Below are 19,070 nucleotides of genomic sequence, written 5' to 3'. Positions count from 1 at the left end.
ACAAAAATCCAGAATAAAGGTAATATAGGAGACAAGCAGTAAGCTCTTGCAAAATTAACAAAATAAACTAAGATCACTAGACAAGGTAAATTCCTTCCAATGCCAAAAACTAAAGTCGATTGCTTGGTAGACCATTTAGTCCAAAATGATGACTGACGAGTGAGGAGAGGAGTTTGCATAAGTGTTGATCATAGACAGATCAGAGTTTGCATGAATGATGTTGAGAGGAGAAGCGTTAATGATTGTTGCCTCTTCGTGATGATCATTTGAGTTAGTGTTTGATTCTAAAACCACAAAACGTTCCACACAACTCAATATTACCACTATATCATCAATATTATACCTGATGTCCCACAAGATTCTCTTAATCTCCTCTAGCCTGCAAAGAGTTTGTAGTTATCCACTTGCTTGTCACGGATGACCATGTTGAGCAATTTTTCCATTTGACGACGTTGGGTGATAGAGTGAAAAAAATAAAGTCTTCTTCTCTTAAACTTTCCTAGATCAGGAACCCATTTGAAATTGCCGCCACCAATCTCTGAATCAGAGAAATATTTGGGATCCTCTAATTCCTTGGCTTCCAAATTTAAAATTTCCTTTCTGACCTCAAGAGGAGTTGCATCAAAATAATTGGCAATTGATTCCCACCCAAAAAGATGTATGTGTCTTGAGGAGGATTCCCTAAGAGCACCACCCCTATGGGTGGGTAATCTTTTGTGTGGAGCCATATAGTACCTGCAAACAAACCGCATGACAACAAACACAGAGAAACAAACAATGACCTAACAACCGACTCGCCAAGAGTGTAATCCCACAATGATTCAAATTGTAAACTTAACTGTAAGACAAGAGGAACATGTAGGTAGGTGAAAGAGGAGTAATTGATACCCATCACAAACCCAAGCTAATGACTGTCCAAGCTGCCCAAAGCCCCTAAATATTTGTGAACCTGGAGCAACCAGAATTAACATAACTTGCAAAACCAAAGATTGAGAAAGACCACAATGTATTTTAGAACCAAATGGAGAAGGTACTGGGGTACCACACCCCACAAACGAGCATTGGACAACTAAACGAAATCTCGGCGGGTTAGAGGTTTGGTGAGACATCGAGGGTAATATTGCGACCAATTTCAAGGACGGACCAATCCCCGAGTTGTGTAGAAAGAGTACAAAGAACATTGACTCTTTAGAAGAGAAAGAAAACGACCCTTTATAGCTCTTAACTCCTGACTGCAAATGACCACAGGACACTGTAAAATCCAACAATGAGAAAGACAACAACGCGACCCTATTATGACCAGTTTAGGGGATATGAGTGGAAACATACCTCCGAATGCTCTAACCTAAATATCTTGTAGCCACCATATGAATAGAGATGCATGAGCCTCAAGGTGATGCACGACCACCACCACCACGAGACGACCACCTTTTTGTCACCTTAAGAGCATATAATACATTACAAACGTGAGGAGACATGTACGTTGAATAAGGTGAGCACCATATAACCTGCATGACAAGGGCCAAGTGTATAGGTTGAACGAGAGCTCAACCATTCCAAGGCATTGTCGCACGATGAGCTCATTAATGAGCTTTCCTCGTTTGTAAAATAATTCCCTTCCTGCGACGAATCTGTCATGGGAGGAGCACGCCATATTGAAGCCAAGGAAAGGAATGACCTTACTCACAATCTCGCAGTGAACAAAACCACCAAGTCCCAGTTACAAACAATTAAGTTGAGAAGATCTAGGCAGGTGACCTAAGGTACATGAGGCGTTGAGATGCCACATGCATTCCATGTGAGACCATGTGTAGAGCCTGGCTCTATCACTGAGGGTCGTCATTCCTTTACCCATACAAAAAACACGAATTCAAATTAACATTGATCGGAAAAATGAAGTCATGGGAAAGCCTCATCACCATTTTTAACATCGTACCGTTAATTCTCCTGCGGGAAATTTGTTGTGGCATAATCACCCTATCGAAGAGTGCATTTTCCTCGCTTATTAAATAAAACCATATAAAATGAAATAAAATGATTTCTAATAACATCCACTAGACCTCACGATCTAAAAACCACCCACTTATTTTTTGAGACCCCTCCATATTCGGGAGATCTAAAATTACAATTTAGAAAATAAAATAAAATAAAATTATATTTTCGCATTTCAGATTCCAAAAAAATTAGGGGTATAAGGAAATACGAAGAAAGGAAAAAGTTTGACATAAACCCAAATTTTGTTTGACATAGACCCAAATTTTGTTTGACATGAGAAAGATTTGGGTTTTCTTCCATATTCATGTGATTTGAAGATATTATTTAATTATTTTTTAATAAGCCTATTATTATTATGTTTAATATAAAGCTTTAATATACTATTATATTTAATTAAACAAATTAGTGGTGGAGTTTTGAAGTGAGGATTAGGACGACGCTGTAAAGTTGAAGGAACAATTCACATGGTGGATAGACATTGCGTTACGTACCGCATCATCCAAGTTGAAATATTTATTATTTATAAAGCTTTAACTTCTATGTGACATTTGCAGCATCTCTTATCTATATAACTATTTACAAGTGGGGGTTGTTTGCTCAATTTTATCGACATAAATATAATATATATATGTGCAACTTTTTGATTAAGGGAGGGAGTCCTTTGAAATTTCATGTAAAAGGGAGATTTTTACTTTTATTTGTTTTTTTTTTAATGTTTTTATATAAAAAATATATTGAAAAAGTATTGAAAAACACTAATTACAAATTAATATTATTTAAAATAATAATTATTAATTAGAATTAATTAAATAAAATATTTAAAATTAAGTAATTATAAAATTTATAATAATGCAATATAGAAAGTAAAGGTTAGAGTGATCAAATTTGTTATATAGGTTTAAGAGTCTAATCTACATTAAAAGGGTTGTTCTCAAGAATTGTCAAGCACCCTTACACCAAGACCAGGCCTGCTTCTCCATACCAGAGACTTGCATCATTTTTTTGTAGGTGTGAGATCTATTACAGTAGGATTCTATTTGTCATTTCCCTAGTTGGATCTTTCTGCATGCTTTAGCTCTTAAATGCTCAAAAGAATAATATCAAATTTATTAAATCACGAAGGCTCTAGGGCTTTCACTATAGGCCAACTCTATCTTCTTCTTTTTTATGGTCTCTTACCACTTGGCTTACCTTCTATTGATAGCAATTTTTTATAGAGACACGAGAGTGAGGTGAGAGAGTCAGGGATTATTAATTAGGGAGGGCCTTGTTTTTTGTGCACAATGCATTGGTCTAGTAATAACCTTTTGGCTGAGAACTAAGAGGTACTGTTATTCCACCTCATCTTGTGGTTAAGCCATTCAAGATACTTTTAGCAATAAAAGTTCTCATTGTATGCATTGGGAGTGTGGTAGTTAAAAACATTTTCAAATTTATGCTACTCCAATCCTATGGTTGTAGGGAGCTCTCAAGATGACACATTGACGCAAGAATTTCACATGAATTGTTAGCATTGACTAATCTGGTTATCCATGTAGCACAAAACACTTGGACAAACATTATGGTTTCCATAATAACCATTCCTCCTCTCTCTTTGTGGTGTATTAGATGCTCAAACTCACTTTTGTGGAAACCCTTGTTTTATTCATGTTTTGGCATAAACACACATCATGGTCACTAGAATACCCATTCTTCCTTTGTCCCTGAGGGTGTAACAGAGGCATGAACTCACTTTATAAAGGCCCTTATTTTATTGATATATGGGCATAGATCTTCTCATATTACCTCTAAATACATTATTATGTATTATGTTAGCCCCACATTCATGTGAACAACTCTAATTTCTTTATACAATTATGACATCTAATATTTAATTCATACCTAGAATCCTTAATGAAGGCCCTGATATGCATATGAATGCATATTCTCTTTATAGAATAATGGAGAAATGCTTTTCTACAAGCCATTAACAACACTTTAGGTAAGTTTGTCATATTGTCTCTAAAAACTATTAATTTGGTTTCTCACAAATACACAGATATGTGTATTTATGTTGATTTAAGCAAATACCTTCTTGACCAAATTATGCATAGCAATGGGGGCAACTTTGAAAACAATTACTAGATTATGAAAATATCGCCTTTTGTTACATACAATGGTTTGTGAGTAAGGGGATGTGCTAGCTTCTTGCTTAACCATTATGGTCTGATAGTGGTCCAAATAAAAAATAGTAACCAACGTGGTGGAAAGGCTCCATGTCGATGGCAAGCATTGGCTCAACCCAACACAATGTTAAAACAATTAATCTAATGGTTCAACAAATAACTCTATCTGATTCACTAAAAATTGTGCTAAAAAAACTTTTATCACTCATACAATTATGACTTTGAATACAACATCCATAGACTTATAACTTGGGATACAATGATCTGTCCTCTCATTTTCTTGAATGGTGACTCCTTAGAAAAGTAAAAGGAAATACCAATCAAAATTTTCAAAACCGATCATGAATCAATCCCATGGACTTCAATAGATTATACAAAGCAAATATCGCATTTGATGATTCAATAATCTTTGAACATGTAGAAGGTTAGTCTAAACATAGGAAAAAATATAATGCTAGCTAATGGAAAAAGGTTTATACATTCTTCTTTTATTTTTTTTAAATTGTCAAATCCACAAAATATTATATATGTATATATACAGTGGGAAAACCTATTATAATTCAATTGTCAAACCAACAGCGGGGACAACATCATTGGTTATTATTCACTAATGTAAGTTTACTCATCATTGTTATTCGAGGAACCACACCACCTGTAATTACCCATTGGTTTTCCATAAGAGACAAGCTTTCACTCCTGCTAAATGCCTCTGGACCTTAGGCAATTAACCTATTTTCTTACATCCAAAAAAAACGAATTCTTAACCATACAAAAATAATTTTAAAACACACTCCAAATTCATACAAAATATTATATATAAACAAATAAATAATAATAATAGTATATTTGATCTATTTACAAATTTTACTAACCATTAAATATAATTTATACTAATAATATAATTTATTTTTTCACTTAAAAATAAATCTAATCTCGACTTTCAATCAAATCAACACTTTTTAAAAAGTGAATAATCGAAGACAATGTGATAAGATTGTTATATTATAAGATATAATAGCGAGTGTGGTGCTTAGCAAAAACTTTAACTACCCATTGGAAATCATAGCCTCAATGTTCTTTCACAAAGGGACTAGAACACCTACAGCTAGTTCAGATATTTAAAATAATAACCTAGCATACGTTAGTTTTCCATGCTTGCTTAAAAGTATTGTGTGACCTCTGACCATAGTGGCTTATTGGTAGGTTAAAGTTAGGTGAATCATATGGTTATGATTTTATCCATATCAAAAGTTATAGGACTTTGACTTATAGTGCTTAAAAAATCATTAAATAAAATATATAATTTTTTATAGGATTTTTGTGTTTTTTTTTTAAATTGTGGAAATTTTGGTTATTTTTTGAAAAAGTCTGGCAGGAATTTTTGTAAACCTAAATAGAAGTTGTCAAAATTTATAATTAGGCCGATAGGCCTTTCCTTTGAAAGAGACTTTCGTCGTCCTTTTCTCTCCACGGTTGACATGTGTCATCAACATTCAGCGACAAACAGTTTTCGTATTAGGGTTCTTTTTACTATTTTCCAGCGAGCATTCAGTGTCTCCTTCAATTACTTGTCGTGGTCTCAACCGAGAATAATTGCAGCGGCGTGAGTTCTTTTTCTTCTTGAGGAGGTAATGGTTGTAGTGCTATCGGCTCCTCATTTGCCGGAGGAGGAGAAGGAGGACGAGCGGGGGTTAGTTGCACTGGACTCGGCTCCTCAGGCTCTTCAATTTCTTCAATAGGCAGGGCTTCCACTGTTTCTTCAACAGGAGGTTCAGGCGTGCTTGGGGTCAGCTCCTCAGGCTTTTCAATTTCTTCAACAGTCGGGCTTTTCACTGATTCTTCAACAGGAGGTTCAGGTGTGATTGGAGACGGATCCTCGGACTTTTCAACATCTTCAACAGTCGGAGCTTCCACTGTTTTTTCGACCGGAGGTACAGGCGTTCTTGGAGCCGGCTCCTCGGGCTTTTCAATTTCTTCAACAGTCGGGGCGTTAACTGATTCTTCAACAGGAGCTTCAGGCGTGATTGGAGACGGCTCCTCGGACTTTACAACATCTTCAACAGTCGGAGCTTCCACTGTTTTTTCGACCGGAGTTTCAGGCGTTCTTAGAGCCGGCTCCTCGGGTTTTTCAATTTCTTCAACAGTCGGGGCTTTCACTGATTCTTCAACTGGAGGTTCAGGCGTGATTGGAGACGGCTCCTTGGACTTTTCAACATCTTCAACAGTCGGGGCTTCCACTGTTTTTTCGACAGGAGGTTCAGGCGTTCTTGGAGCCGGTTCCTTGGGCTTTTCAATTTCTTCAACAGTCGAGGATTCCACTGTTTCTTCGACAGGAGGTTCAGGCGTGACTAGAGTCGGATCCTCGGGTTTTTCTGTTTCTTCAACAGGCAGGGTTTGCACTGTTTCTTCAACGGGCGGTTCAGGTGTGCTTGGAGCCGGCTCCTCTGCCTTTTCCATTTCTCTAACAGTCGGGGGTTCCACTTTTTTTTCAACAGGAGGTTCAGGCGTGCTTGGAGCCGGCTCCTCGGGCTTTTCGATTTCTTCAACAGTCGGGGCTTCCACTGTTTCTCCGACAGGAGGTTCAGGCCTGACTGGAGCCGGATCCTTTAGTTTTTCAGTTTCTTCAACAGGCAGGGTTTCTACTGTTTCTACAACGGGCGGTTCAGGTGTGCTGGGAGCCAGCGCCTCTGGCTTTTCAATTTCTTTAATAGTCGGGGTTTCCAATTTTTCTTCAACAGGAGGTTCATCCGTGCTTGGAACCGGCTCCTCGAGCTTTTTAATTTCTTCAACAGTCGGGGTTCTCACTGTTTCTTCAACAGGAGGTTCAGGTCTGCTTGGAGCCGGTTCCTCGGGATTTTCAATGTCAATTTCTGCTGGAGGTTCCTCGGGCGGTTCCCACCATGATAAGTAAGTGACATGATTATAGACCCATTTCCTGCCTGTTGTCTGTCTTAAAACTGCATGCAACCTTCAAATGTAAACACTCGTTATGGATAACTTGTATTGTTCAGGATATTTCCTTTTGGTTTAATGATGGAACTGTGTGATGTATTAAGAGAGAGTTATATTTGTAGGCAATCTGCTCTTCTGCATACAACATAACTTTCATTTATGCCTGGATATATTGCATATTATTTTTTTCTTTATTGATTTTGTTATGAGAAGCTAAGGGTATGCATACTAAGTTTCCTTTATACCCACTCTGTCTTCTGCAAATTTTACTGTTCCAGTTTATATGAATATAAAAGGCGTTTTTGTTTTTTGTGCACCGTTTTGGTTCTGCTAGATTCAAGATATTTGATTGTGATTAATATGCTTGACATTATACATTTTCGAAAATCTTCCCTTCATGGGTTAACATGATATACAAATTGAGGCTTGAAATTGTGTGAGACTGGAGAATGCATTGCACTCATGCAAATCTTCCTTTACAGATTTTGTGATGACAGGTACTGGGACATGCACATTTCCACAAAGGTATATACTAAGGAACCACATTCCTCCTATCTTTTGTTCATTTTTCTGTTCTACAATAAGTACTTTTTCAAGTTTTCATACAGAATTGAGAATCAAGATTTACTGGATTTTTGATATATTTTATGTTATATCTCAGCTTATAGTTTTGTAGCATTCTGATTTTTCCAAATTACTTGCAGCAGTAGCAGTTCATCACTTCTTAATACAAGCATACCTGCATCTGGTGGCTTGGGTGGTACTAGTATTCCACCAACATCGGGCAATAATGGTGATGCAACATCCATATTCTTCTGTGTTCCTGTTTTCTTTGATTGTATCTATGATGGTCGGAAAACAGCTTTAGATGATATCGATCTCTATTGGGTGAATCGAGGAGAAACATCAAGATGTTTTAGTTGGAATAGCTAGTGTAGACAGAGAGCTAGAGGATGTACAGGAAAAACTCTCCAGAGTTCGATCCCATTTGTCCCAACATTTTTTTTGATGTAATGGGGGAACACTAGGAGAGACTTTGAAAATGGGTACACCAGTGCAGTTCAGGTAATTCTTTCACTTTGTAGGAAAGAGAGGTTAAATATAGTTGGTATGCAGGTTTCACTGGGACAAATTGGTGCCACATTTTTTAGTTCACTATCAAGTAAAAGCTTTACAAGAGCAAACAATTGTCCATTTTCTGCAGCGTCCTAATTTCATGCTATACTCCATAGTTTTCGGAATTAAGAATTTAATTAACAAACTTTGGCAGCAGAATAGCTCTGCAGTTGTCCTGCCTCAGGAGTGTCTGAGGTGTGAGCACTATGTGGCAACAACTACTTATTTCAGTTGCATCTTCCTGTGTGTTGGAACATTGTTGGTAGAAGCAAAAATGCTAGCAGCAGCCAGTTCTGAAGACCTAAATGCCTGTATCAATTAAAATCCAATAAATGATATAGTGTAGCAGATTTCTTCTAGGAGCTTCTTGGTATTCAAGCAAACAAAGTATATCATTATCACTGTTATTAAAATCCATCTTGTATTCAAAGCCATGCTCATCTTCTGGGGTCTGGATGTTGTTTTTTGGATGGATCAATCATCAAACAGTGTAATTGACAACTATGGAGATGTGGGCCTTGATAATAAAACTGTTTTAAAAGAATGGTATCTCATTCTCATCTTCTTGCTAACCTTCATTCAAATATTTATTTTAGCTGTCTTTTGCATTTTCCTGTGCGTTATCGGTGGGGATGTATTTTTCACCGGAACCAACAGCTATATCTAAATACCCAATTGCCTGGTCATATGTTGTTAACACAACATATTGGTAATAGTGCAGTAGTTTTTTCTTAATAGATATTGGCATTTAAGCAAAGAGTGTGGACTGGACACCATTTAGAAGCAGGCATGCATGCAATGGAGTGTTAATATGTAAATTGTGTGTGCAGGGGAGTGCCATTAAATTTCTGTTATGAACTCGTTGCAGTGGGAGATATTTTTATAAGAAAAATTGCAGCCTTGTCGGACAGTTCTTGCTTTATTGTTTCATTGCTTATACATGGATATTCAGCTCATACAAAAGGTTGTATCGATCTGGTTGGTATTGAGAGTACTTGGTCTCAGGTTGTATCGATCTGGTTGGTTTTCAGAGTACTGGGTCTCAGGCCTTTTGCAGTTTGGTTTGCCTTTCATAATTTTTATGATGTAGAACTTTCATTCTGTATCACGTAGAACTATCACTCTGCAAGTACAGTTTTACTATTAGCTTTGTAAATATTTTTCCTTAGCAATAGCTTATGGCTTGGACAAGAAGGGTGGAGAGGAAAATATTGTTGTTTTTGATCTTGGCGGTGGCATGTTTGATGTCAGTGTTCTGACTATTGACAACAGAGCTTTTGAGGTTTTGGCTACAAACGGTGATAGAGGTACTCTGTCTGAACTCTGTCTGGCAGTTTTACATTATGAATTTGAATATGTGCACAGTTTTACATTATGAATTTGAATATGTGCACAGTTTTACATTTTCATTCTCCTATTGACATCTGGCATGGTTTCCTATTGACATCTGTGCACAGATTTTAAGTCGCCTTTCTACTTCTCCCCACTTGACATCTGTGCACACCAGTTTTATGCCGAAGTCTTTTACGTCGGAGTTCCAGGACAATCCGTTTCAATGCTCCGTGGGTGACAGTGGAGATCCAGAGAAGCTGCGGCGTGAACGGGAGGAATTAGAAAGGCGTCAAAGAGAAGGTTGAAATTTAGAAGCTTTGAATTTATAAGCTTTGATTGATTTTTACCTGGCCTGGTGTTGATTTTTACATTGATTAATGTTTATCAGAGCAAGCAAGGCTTCAAGAAGAGGCAAAAGCAGCAGAATTTGCTCGTAAGCAAGCTGAAGCAGAAGCTGCGGCTGAAGCTAAACGGAAGTTGGAGATTGAGCGTGAAGCTGCACGCTTGGAATTACAGCATGTTTTGAGTCCTTTCTGTTTTATTTAGTATTCTCTCTTCTTGTTATCACAATTTTTGCCTTGCAAGCTTCAGGTAGCAAGAGCCCAATAAACAAGAGAAGTCAGTATTGATGAGTTTATTAACCTTGCATTATAAACACACGGCAGATGGAGAAAACTGTTGAGCTCGATGAAAACACTCAACTGCTCAAGGATCTGGAGATGCTGAGATCTTCTCAACCTGATCACGTTCCCAGTTCAGTGGATGAGACATGTTCTGTTCATTCTCAAGATGGACTGGCACCCCTTGCGTTGCAGGGCAGGAATTGTTTGGAGCAATTCGGTTTGTTCATGAGAAATGAAAATGAAGAGGAGGAAGAGGCTACTGCTGGTGGAATAGCTACTGGAAATGCTGGTGGAATAGCTGCTGGAAATGGTGATGCAGAGGAAGGCGAAATAGATTAGCATAGCAGGCTGTATATTATTTTATCGCTTTATTCTTTTGTGAGAGGGTGAAGTGATTTGGACCTGAAGTCCCTTGTTCTGAGGCTCAAAAATATTGTGAAAGAGTTGGCGGTGGGTACAGAGAGTGTGATATGTTCGGGTGTGAGGCCTAAGCTCTGTTTTAATAACAGGTTACCTTTTCTGCTCGATTGGGGATGTAAGAGAAATGGGCATTCCACTCTTGCCTTAGATTTCCTGGGCATGAGAAGGTCATTTAGCTGAAGCCGCTCATGGTAACATCGAAATTTTGTTTAGATGGGATAGTGAAAAAGAAAAATTTCACATTCTATGGGTGAATTCATATATTTGTCTGATATTTGCCCATCAATGTTGAATTTGTACCTGTTTTTAGTGCTCATGTTCAGAATATATACACCTTGAAACCCACATTAAAGATATTTAAGCTAAAACGCAAAAATCATATATAGTCCAATTCTTTAGACACGACTAAATGCGTAAAACTTTCACCTGGCATTTTACATTGCATTCGCGTGTTTTAAAGAGAAACTGAATGATCAGGTAGGAAAGAATGCGCAAAGGAATATATGTTTTAATGAAATAAGTGGCATTAAAAATATAATAAGTTGAATAGTATTTTCTGGAATGTATGGGTCTATCAAGCAATACAGAGAGGTATGGTTTCAATGAAGAATTTCTTGAAGCCTTTGTATTCTTTGAGGATACATACCGAGAGGGTTGACATGGCTTTTAGGCCTTTGTAAGTTTAAGATCACTGTTTAAACTATTTGGGAGCGAATTATGGGGGAGAAGGCATGCTCTATGTTACTGCGATTTCAGTGAGAACTAAAGAAGTGGTTATAAAATGGTATTTATAGTTTTGGGATGGCTACCTATGATGACAAGTTGGTAGATTCAGGGGAGAGAGCCAAACTTAATGAGATGTCGATAGGGCAAACAAAATGGCAACCGTCAAAGTACTCTGAGAAATGATCTTAGAAATTTATCAGGGCTAAAAAGTGGTGGTACAGAGGGTGAAACAAATACAAATACAGGGACTGATACTATGGCTCCATCTGCATCTAAAAAGGCTACTCAATTTCACGTTAAAACAAATATGGCTCCATTTGCATCTAAAAAGGCTACTCAATTTCAGGTTAAAACAAATACAGGAAGTGATGCTATGGCTCCATCTGCATCTAAAAAGGGTACTCAATTTCACGTTAAAGCTATTGAAATGATCATAGTAACAAATCTCACCCAGGTCCCCGGATGCGGGTGATCGCTAGCCACGTGACACACAAGGCTCGTCCAAAGGGCATGTGTCCGCCCGGACGAGCCAAGCATGACAGAAGGACACGCATACACTCTACTACCCTTCAGCATTTAAGGAGGGGAATTAAGACGGTTGACAGAGAAGTCCTGTCGACCATCAAGGCGATTCTTGAGAAGCGCATCATGGCGCTTCATAACAACCTTCTCCAGGCCATTCTTACGCCATTTCTCGCTGCAACTGGTTCGTTCTCGCCGGAGGTGACGGAGGTTCTGAAAGTTGATTGTGAATGTGAGTGTGATGCTGCGGAGGAGTGGGGCAATTGGCAAGCTCACAAGCAAGCCAATTGCGCCTCTGAGAATTTGGTAACGCCTCTCTGTATGCGCCTTTCGTTAGCTCCTGCTCTGGTTTCGTTAGCAGGTGAGGGCACTCGGAGCTTCAGCTCGTATCCGCGTCCATTGTTCAGTCCTGTTCTGGCTTTGTTAGAAAGTGTGGAGGCTCAGAGTCTCAGCCCTCAATCAAACATTAAGAAAGAGGGTCAAGGCTCTGCTGCCACTGCTCTCGGCAATTGGGAAACTCAAACTTGGTCTGGCAGCATTTCTAGGCCGATTCCGCTGTTTCACAGTGGAATTAAGCGCTCTGCTCATAAGACCAGCATGCAGCGTAATAGGGGAAGAGGCAGCGGCGGCAGGGGTGGGTATAGTGGCAGAGCCCCCTCGACTTCCTCCTCAATTGAGGAATCCTCTGAACGCAGAAGGCCGAGGGGAAGGCCCCCGGGCAGAGGCAGAATGGGGGAACAGCCTGTGCGCATGGATTGTGGGCACACGGAACACCCAATGGTGCGTTACCGCCTCCCCTGCACCTTAGCTAATTCCACTTTCTTTGTGACTGTCTCTGTTGAGCATTGTAGCAATCCCTGGGAAGATGAGGATGACATCCCTCGGGCCAACCCTCCGCGTGTTCCTGGGATTGTTCCCATGGTGGATATGGAATTCCCTGCTGTTGAGATGATGAGGCCCTTACATGACCCGGGAGCAAGCCTGAGAGAGCCTGTTGGTGACTCAGGCGCTGGCCCAAGCGATCGTGGAGCGCGCAACCTTGGCAAAGCTATCCTTCAGCCTCCACGCTGCAAGGCAGAAGATGAGCCGCAGACCACTGACGAAGATTGACATGCCCAGCTCGCACTCCAGGTTCTACAGCAAGAATTTTTCTCAGTCAGCTTCCTATGCGGTTATATATGAGTCTGTCACTCTGTCTCTATGTAATGGTGTCGGTTTTATGTTATCTCTGTTCCATGTCGCTGTTCTGCAAGTGTATATGTCCATGTGTCAGCTGCATGAATGTGGCTCTAAGTCTTTATCCATGTGTCCATGTGTCAATGTGTACTATGTGTCAAGTGTCTACTGTCTGTCCGCGGACAATTTTACAGGGCCGCAGCCCTGTTGTAATTTTCACAATGTAACTCTGCTCTTGCTGTAATATAATAGTTTAGTATTACTTAGAAAAAAAAAAAACAAATCTCACCCAGGAGATTAATACAAAGTATCTCCATTCCTAATTTTATATGCATATTCCACGTCACCATGCCTTGTGTTAACATGTTGAGGCATAAACCACAGTTCATGTGTATTCTCGTCTCCACTTCGGTAAACACATTCAACATATACATCTTCAATTATATAATCTAATCATTATTTTGATTGAATTTTTGAATCACACTTATTTTCTATTTTTAGTGTTTTATTAGAAATATATCAAATTAATCTAATCATTATTTTAATTGAATTTAAATAGTGGTTTCCAATCACAATTATTTTCTATTTTCAGTGTTTTATTAGAAATATATTACATTAATGTTTTTAGTGTTTTTAGTTTGAGCTAATCCATAAAACTAAAATATCATCTTTTACAATATCTATATAGAATTTAAATTTGCCAATACATATGACATATGGCATATATATCTACAAATGTGTTTCTCTTACTATTTTTCCAATTTAAAAAACTTATCGGCCTCTCTTTGCACCTTTTGGGGCAATTGCTAGTTTTAAGTGTTTAGATGTTTTTTATGGTATTGAATTCATTTCCACCTTCAAAAACATGATTCAAAAATTGCATCTACAAGATGTTTTTGAAATTCTTTAACACAAATTCCAACCATTTTTAGCCATCCAAACAATCTTCCGCCCCGTAAACAACTCCATAAAAACGATAATAACTTGGAAGTATGTTTGTGGATCATTACCCTTTCTTATATTTTATAAATCTTATTGTAAAATTTTAAAGTCCAACGATCAATTGATGGACATGTGTTTGTCTATTAATGTTAGAGTGGAGTATTATGTTGAGAGTTTTATACGATGATTATGTTTTCATGTTTTTATAACATTATGGTTATTTTGGTCATTTGAAATGTTAAATATTTATTAATATAATAAATTTAAAGTGGTTAGGTTTTATAAAATATAAAATTTGAGATAATAAGCATGTTTCAGCTGAGAAAGTAAATAAATTTTAAATTGAATATAAAATTAAAACAGTAAATAAATTTTAAATTCAATAAAAATATTGAAGAGTAAATAAACTTAAGTTAAATATAAAAAATGGGAAAAGTAAATATAAAATATTAAAAATAGGAAAAAAATATAAGATTATTAAATATTATAAAAGATATCACATTAATAAGTAATTTGGTCTCCTACAATCAAATGTAATATAGAAAATAATAATAAAATTTTTTAAATAAAAATCAACATTATCATTATATTAAAAAATAATTTAAATATTTTAAATTTTATTTTATATATTTTTTTAAATATTTATATTTTTTAAATATTTATATTTTATATTTATATATGTATTTATATTATATAATAAAGGTTTTTTTTTTAATATTGAATTTTTTATCAAAAATTATGGCATGAAATTAAATTAATACAAAGTAAAAATATTTTGATTTGTAAATGAAAACTATAATTTTTTTACATAAATGTAAAAATGTTAAATAGAGATTTTAAATAGTGTAGTATTTCATGGAAGTACGACTAAATATGTAGATAAGTTAATTGATTACTCTATTTTTTAATGATAATTTTTCTTAAATTATATTTTGATTCCTTGTATAATTATTTGTGAGCTATTTATAACGTTTTTTTTCGTGTAAACTTGGTCGTAATTTTTTATTCCATTCAAATCATTATAAAGAAATACACATGCTTAGTCATTAGCCTACCATGAAGAAACCAGACCATTAGCATAGTAGCATTATTTTTGTCCATATAAACAAATTTTCAAAAATAACATTAAAGTGAAATGTTTGAGTCTCTACTATGTATCACATCTTTATAATAGTATCATTTAGTATATTTTAAGGATGATAAAAGTAAAGAATTCTACACATAATTACCTAGAGAATAAGTCATGTTGTGCTACCACTGGTTGGTCGTCTTCTTCATCAGATTAAGTAAACTCCAAGTTTGTGATGCTCTTGGCCAACTAGAACGCCTTATGATCCAATTTTTGGACTTGTGGCTAGAGAGCATTGATACACAATAGTATTTCCTACTGGGCCTCGCTTCTCTCTACCCGCACTTTGCCCATTATTGTTTTCACTTGCCAATATATATCCATTGTTTAGAGATATTTGTTAAATATTCCTCTACTTGTGCATGTATCAAGTATCAATCATCCAAATTTTTCTTCTACTTCTTCATCTTATACGAAGCATCTTTCAACTCTTTCTTCTTCCTCTACAAGATTAACTTCATTTTAGGTTACCTAGGGTGTTTGCTCCCAATAGATGGCATTAGAGTTCTTTGCATTGATCTAAACTTGTGTGCAAGGCAGGCCTCTATGCATGCCCTTGGAATGAGTATGTTGGCATGTGTTGTGTCGAGCCATTCTTGCAAATGCACTTAAAACCAAAGCATCAGAAATAGATGGCAAAGAGTCAAAAGGATTGGAGGTCGATAAACTTGACATAGAAGGGTAGGAAAAATGGTTTGCGAGAGATGATAGAGCCAAGAGCTAACTATGAGGTAGGAAGGGTGTCTAATATAACTACAGGGGGGAGAGAGAGCCACCAATGAGGGTGCTTGAACTTCAGGGGATAAAAGTAAGAGAACGAGAGGATGGACATGCCATTCAAAACTTTGAAATGAAACAATAGGAATGATAGAGAAAACGAATTATTGCCAAGACTTGATTGGCCACAAGAAAGGGATGGAATTTAACTTGAGGGGACATCTAAGGTGGCAGGAAAATATGAAAGGAGAGAGTTGAAGAGTAGGAGCATATACCTAACTTTTAAACCATGAGAAAGCCAAAGCAATGATGTTGATAAAGATTAAAAAACTAGGTTAACCAAGTAAATGGACTTACCTTGTTGTATATAATCAATGAGTGCAGTCCCAAAGAAGTGTGAGATATCATACTAGCTGTCAAATTAGCCTGATTGTGCTTTATAATGGCTAGGAATGAGTGAGAGGTACACACTGAATCATCTTGTACACATGAAGGAAATTGCTTATATTGTTGAGTCTAGAAGTGCGACATCAATTTTGATGAACCCCAAGTCTATTGCATGTTGATCATGTTTCCTTCATTTGCCATTTGTCCAAGTTGAGTTGGGTGTGATGGAGGGGGACAATAACAACTAATCATGCTAACTATGATTAACAAATTGTCACTCCCATCCAGGTAAGTTATTTTACGAGATTAAATGAATAAATGTTATGATCAAAACACCCTTATAATTAGAAGCATCATAATATTTTGCTCAATATACACTATAAACCATACCTAAAAATCTTACTTTAAATGAAATGATAATCAATTTTGTAATCATAGTAATATTTTATTCATTATACATTATGAGTCATACTTTGCAATCTTATTTTAAAGAAAATGATAATTAATTTTGTAATATTTTCTAAGATTAAATAATATTTATGGTTTTTAAAAATGAATAAATTTATTTATAAATTTAGATTGTTTTTTAATGATGTAAAGTGTTTCATGCATTTTCTTAAATTTTAAGAAAACATATTTTTAATTTTAAAATGAATATTTCCACAGTAAATCATATAAATACTCTGGAAAATGTGTGTTACTTTCAAAGATCTACTCATAAAACAACACACAATTCTCCAAAAATATTCATCAACAATATATTTTTATTTGTTATTTTATAAATAAATTAAAATTCATAAAAACAAAAATCCATAATTTTGAATTTTAACATAGATTAAAAATATTTAAAAAAAATAATATTATTTATTTTATAATTCATTTTACAAACTAATCACCTTTATTAAAAGTTATAAATTTAAATCAAAATAAGTTGACACTTCAAATGTAAGAAACCAAAGTTTTATTGTCACGTAACCCATCACGACTTTTTTTTTTCAAGCAACTAAACACTTGTCACTTTTTCTAGTGATATTATTTTTTAACACACACGTAAGAATCCAAAGTTATTCCCAAAAGTGGAGTTACATCATCTTTATTACAACGAAGGCATTTTTCCTAAGGGACGATTCCCTCGGCCTTCGAGACCTAATTGTAGTCCGCCATGTGTTCTTTCTCATCTGTCATTTTTTCATAAATATGGACCATTGTGCCTTCCCATTACACAATGATTTTATGGGGAAAGCCATAACTAAAAATGCTTGCTATTTGTAAATTGTTTTAGGCAAAAAAATATGAGAAGATTACAATGCTTTGCTCAAGCCTTAGCAACCTCTACACTATCTCTATTTGTCTCACTGCTTCCTAAACAAGCCTTGGTCAATACTTAAACGAATTTTCTGCTTGCCCAAGTCCCTATTTCCTTGCATTGTTTCCTTGGGAATTAGCCCCTATTAATTAGGGAAATTCCTCATCCATAACTTCGCAATCCATCATAGGTCTTCCTCTGACTGCATGCACCACCTGTATAATTTCGATGATTATACAATTGATATTACACTGCCCTTGAACTCCAATCTCAACTGGGTAACTCGTAGATCACACATGTATGAGTTATTTATGACTAAATTATCAGTTAACTGGTTGAACATTGAAGCTGCACCCCACTACTAGACCTCCTACTAGTTCCTCCAACAGTTGGAACTAGTTTAACTGACTTTAACTCAGTTAAACTGAATTAATTAATTACAACTCAAAATAAACTCAACCAGGGCTCCTAAAAAGTAGGAGCCACTCTACATGAATCAAGTTAGACCTTCAACTCGAATTAACTAAACCAAGTCAATTAACTTAGTTAACTCGTACAAGTTGTCTTCTGATGTGGAATTACAATTTTTCTCCTAATTTAATTCAAGGGAAAATTAAATCAAGATTTTCTTATTGCATTTTCAACACTCCCTCTTAAAAAAAAGGGATTATCAGATACCCCAATCTTGCCTTTATGGAACTTGAATTTGCCTCTTGACAATGCCTTAGTCAAGATATTTGCATCATGTTCCTCTGTAGGAATGTACTCTAGCAACATGATCTTCCTCTACACACAATCTCGTAGATGGTGATACGGATGTTGATATGCTTGGATCGGTCATGAAAAACTGGATTCTTAAGGAGTTTGATACAACTGTGGTTGTCACAATAAATCATTGTAGGATCCATCTGCTGACCAAATAACCCGACGAGAATCTTCCTCATCCAGATAGCTTCAGAAGCTGGTTGACTACCACCCATGTACTATTCTTCTGCTAAACTCAGTGCAACTAATGTCTGCTTCCTGTTGTACCATGAAATTGTCGCTGACCCAATACTGAAGATGCCTTCTAATGTGCTCTTCCTATCTGATGGACTATTTGCCCAATCTACATCTATGAAGCCTTGCAGCTTCACTCCCTCTGTCTACTTGTACCAAAGACCATACTGAGCAGTGTTTGTGAGGTATCTCAATACATGTTTGCCTGCCTTCCAATACAGTTTGGTTGGCTTAACCATTGCTTGACTAAGCTGGTTAACTGCATAACACATGTATGGTCGTGTGTTCACCAAATACATAAGTGAACCCACAAGATGCTTGTAAATGGTAGCCTCTACCACTTCATGTGAAGTAGCATCTTCCTTCCTCCAATTCCCTGCTAGAGCAGTCTCCATGGGTTTGTTTCTCTCCATGTGGAACTTCTTTAGTGTCTCGTTGGCATACTTGCTCTGAGAGACAAACAATTCCTCATCTCCTTGTCATACTTCCATACCAAGGAAATAATGCATGAGCCCCAGGTCCTTCATCTTGAATTCTCTTACAAGATCCTCTTTGCAAGATTT

General features: G+C 36.5%; 1 protein-coding gene across 4 annotated transcripts; it reads left to right on the top strand.

Moving 5' to 3' along the window:
- The first annotated feature begins 7,606 nt into the window (after positions 1–7,606).
- On the top strand, positions 7,607–10,869 carry LOC149225208 (transcription factor GTE8-like). 4 transcript variants are annotated; one of them, XM_089376995.1, is made up of 6 exons: positions 7,607–7,637; positions 7,817–8,774; positions 9,059–9,535; positions 9,686–9,860; positions 9,949–10,079; positions 10,226–10,869. In XM_089376995.1, the coding sequence occupies exons 4-6, from the start codon at positions 9,740–9,742 to the stop codon at positions 10,520–10,522; spliced, it is 549 nt and encodes a 182-aa protein (XP_089233121.1). In that variant the 5' UTR covers positions 7,607–7,637; positions 7,817–8,774; positions 9,059–9,535; positions 9,686–9,739; the 3' UTR covers positions 10,523–10,869. The 4 variants fall into 4 exon arrangements, with proteins under 4 accessions (XP_089233121.1, XP_089233120.1, XP_089233122.1 ...); XM_089376994.1 differs by having other exon boundaries at positions 7,820–9,535; XM_089376996.1 differs by having other exon boundaries at positions 7,817–9,535; positions 9,694–9,860.
- The last annotated feature ends 8,201 nt before the right edge of the window (positions 10,870–19,070 follow it).

Source organism: Pinus tabuliformis, chromosome J, assembly GCF_031772625.1.
Source record: "Pinus tabuliformis cultivar Carrire ecotype Pingquan chromosome J, CPIR1, whole genome shotgun sequence".
NCBI classification, from domain to species: Eukaryota; Viridiplantae; Streptophyta; class Pinopsida; order Pinales; family Pinaceae; genus Pinus; species Pinus tabuliformis.
This window is presented reverse-complemented; position numbering and strand designations above follow the sequence as displayed.

Coding starts and splice junctions, on each gene's coding strand:
- LOC149225208 (XM_089376994.1), top strand. CDS start 9,740: ATGCCGAAGTCTTTTACGTCGGAGTTCCAGGACAATCCGTTTCAATGC. Junction 9,861..9,948: donor AGAAAGGCGTCAAAGAGAAG/GTTGAAATTTAG, acceptor AATGTTTATCAG/AGCAAGCAAGGCTTCAAGAA. Junction 10,080..10,225: donor CACGCTTGGAATTACAGCAT/GTTTTGAGTCCT, acceptor AACACACGGCAG/ATGGAGAAAACTGTTGAGCT.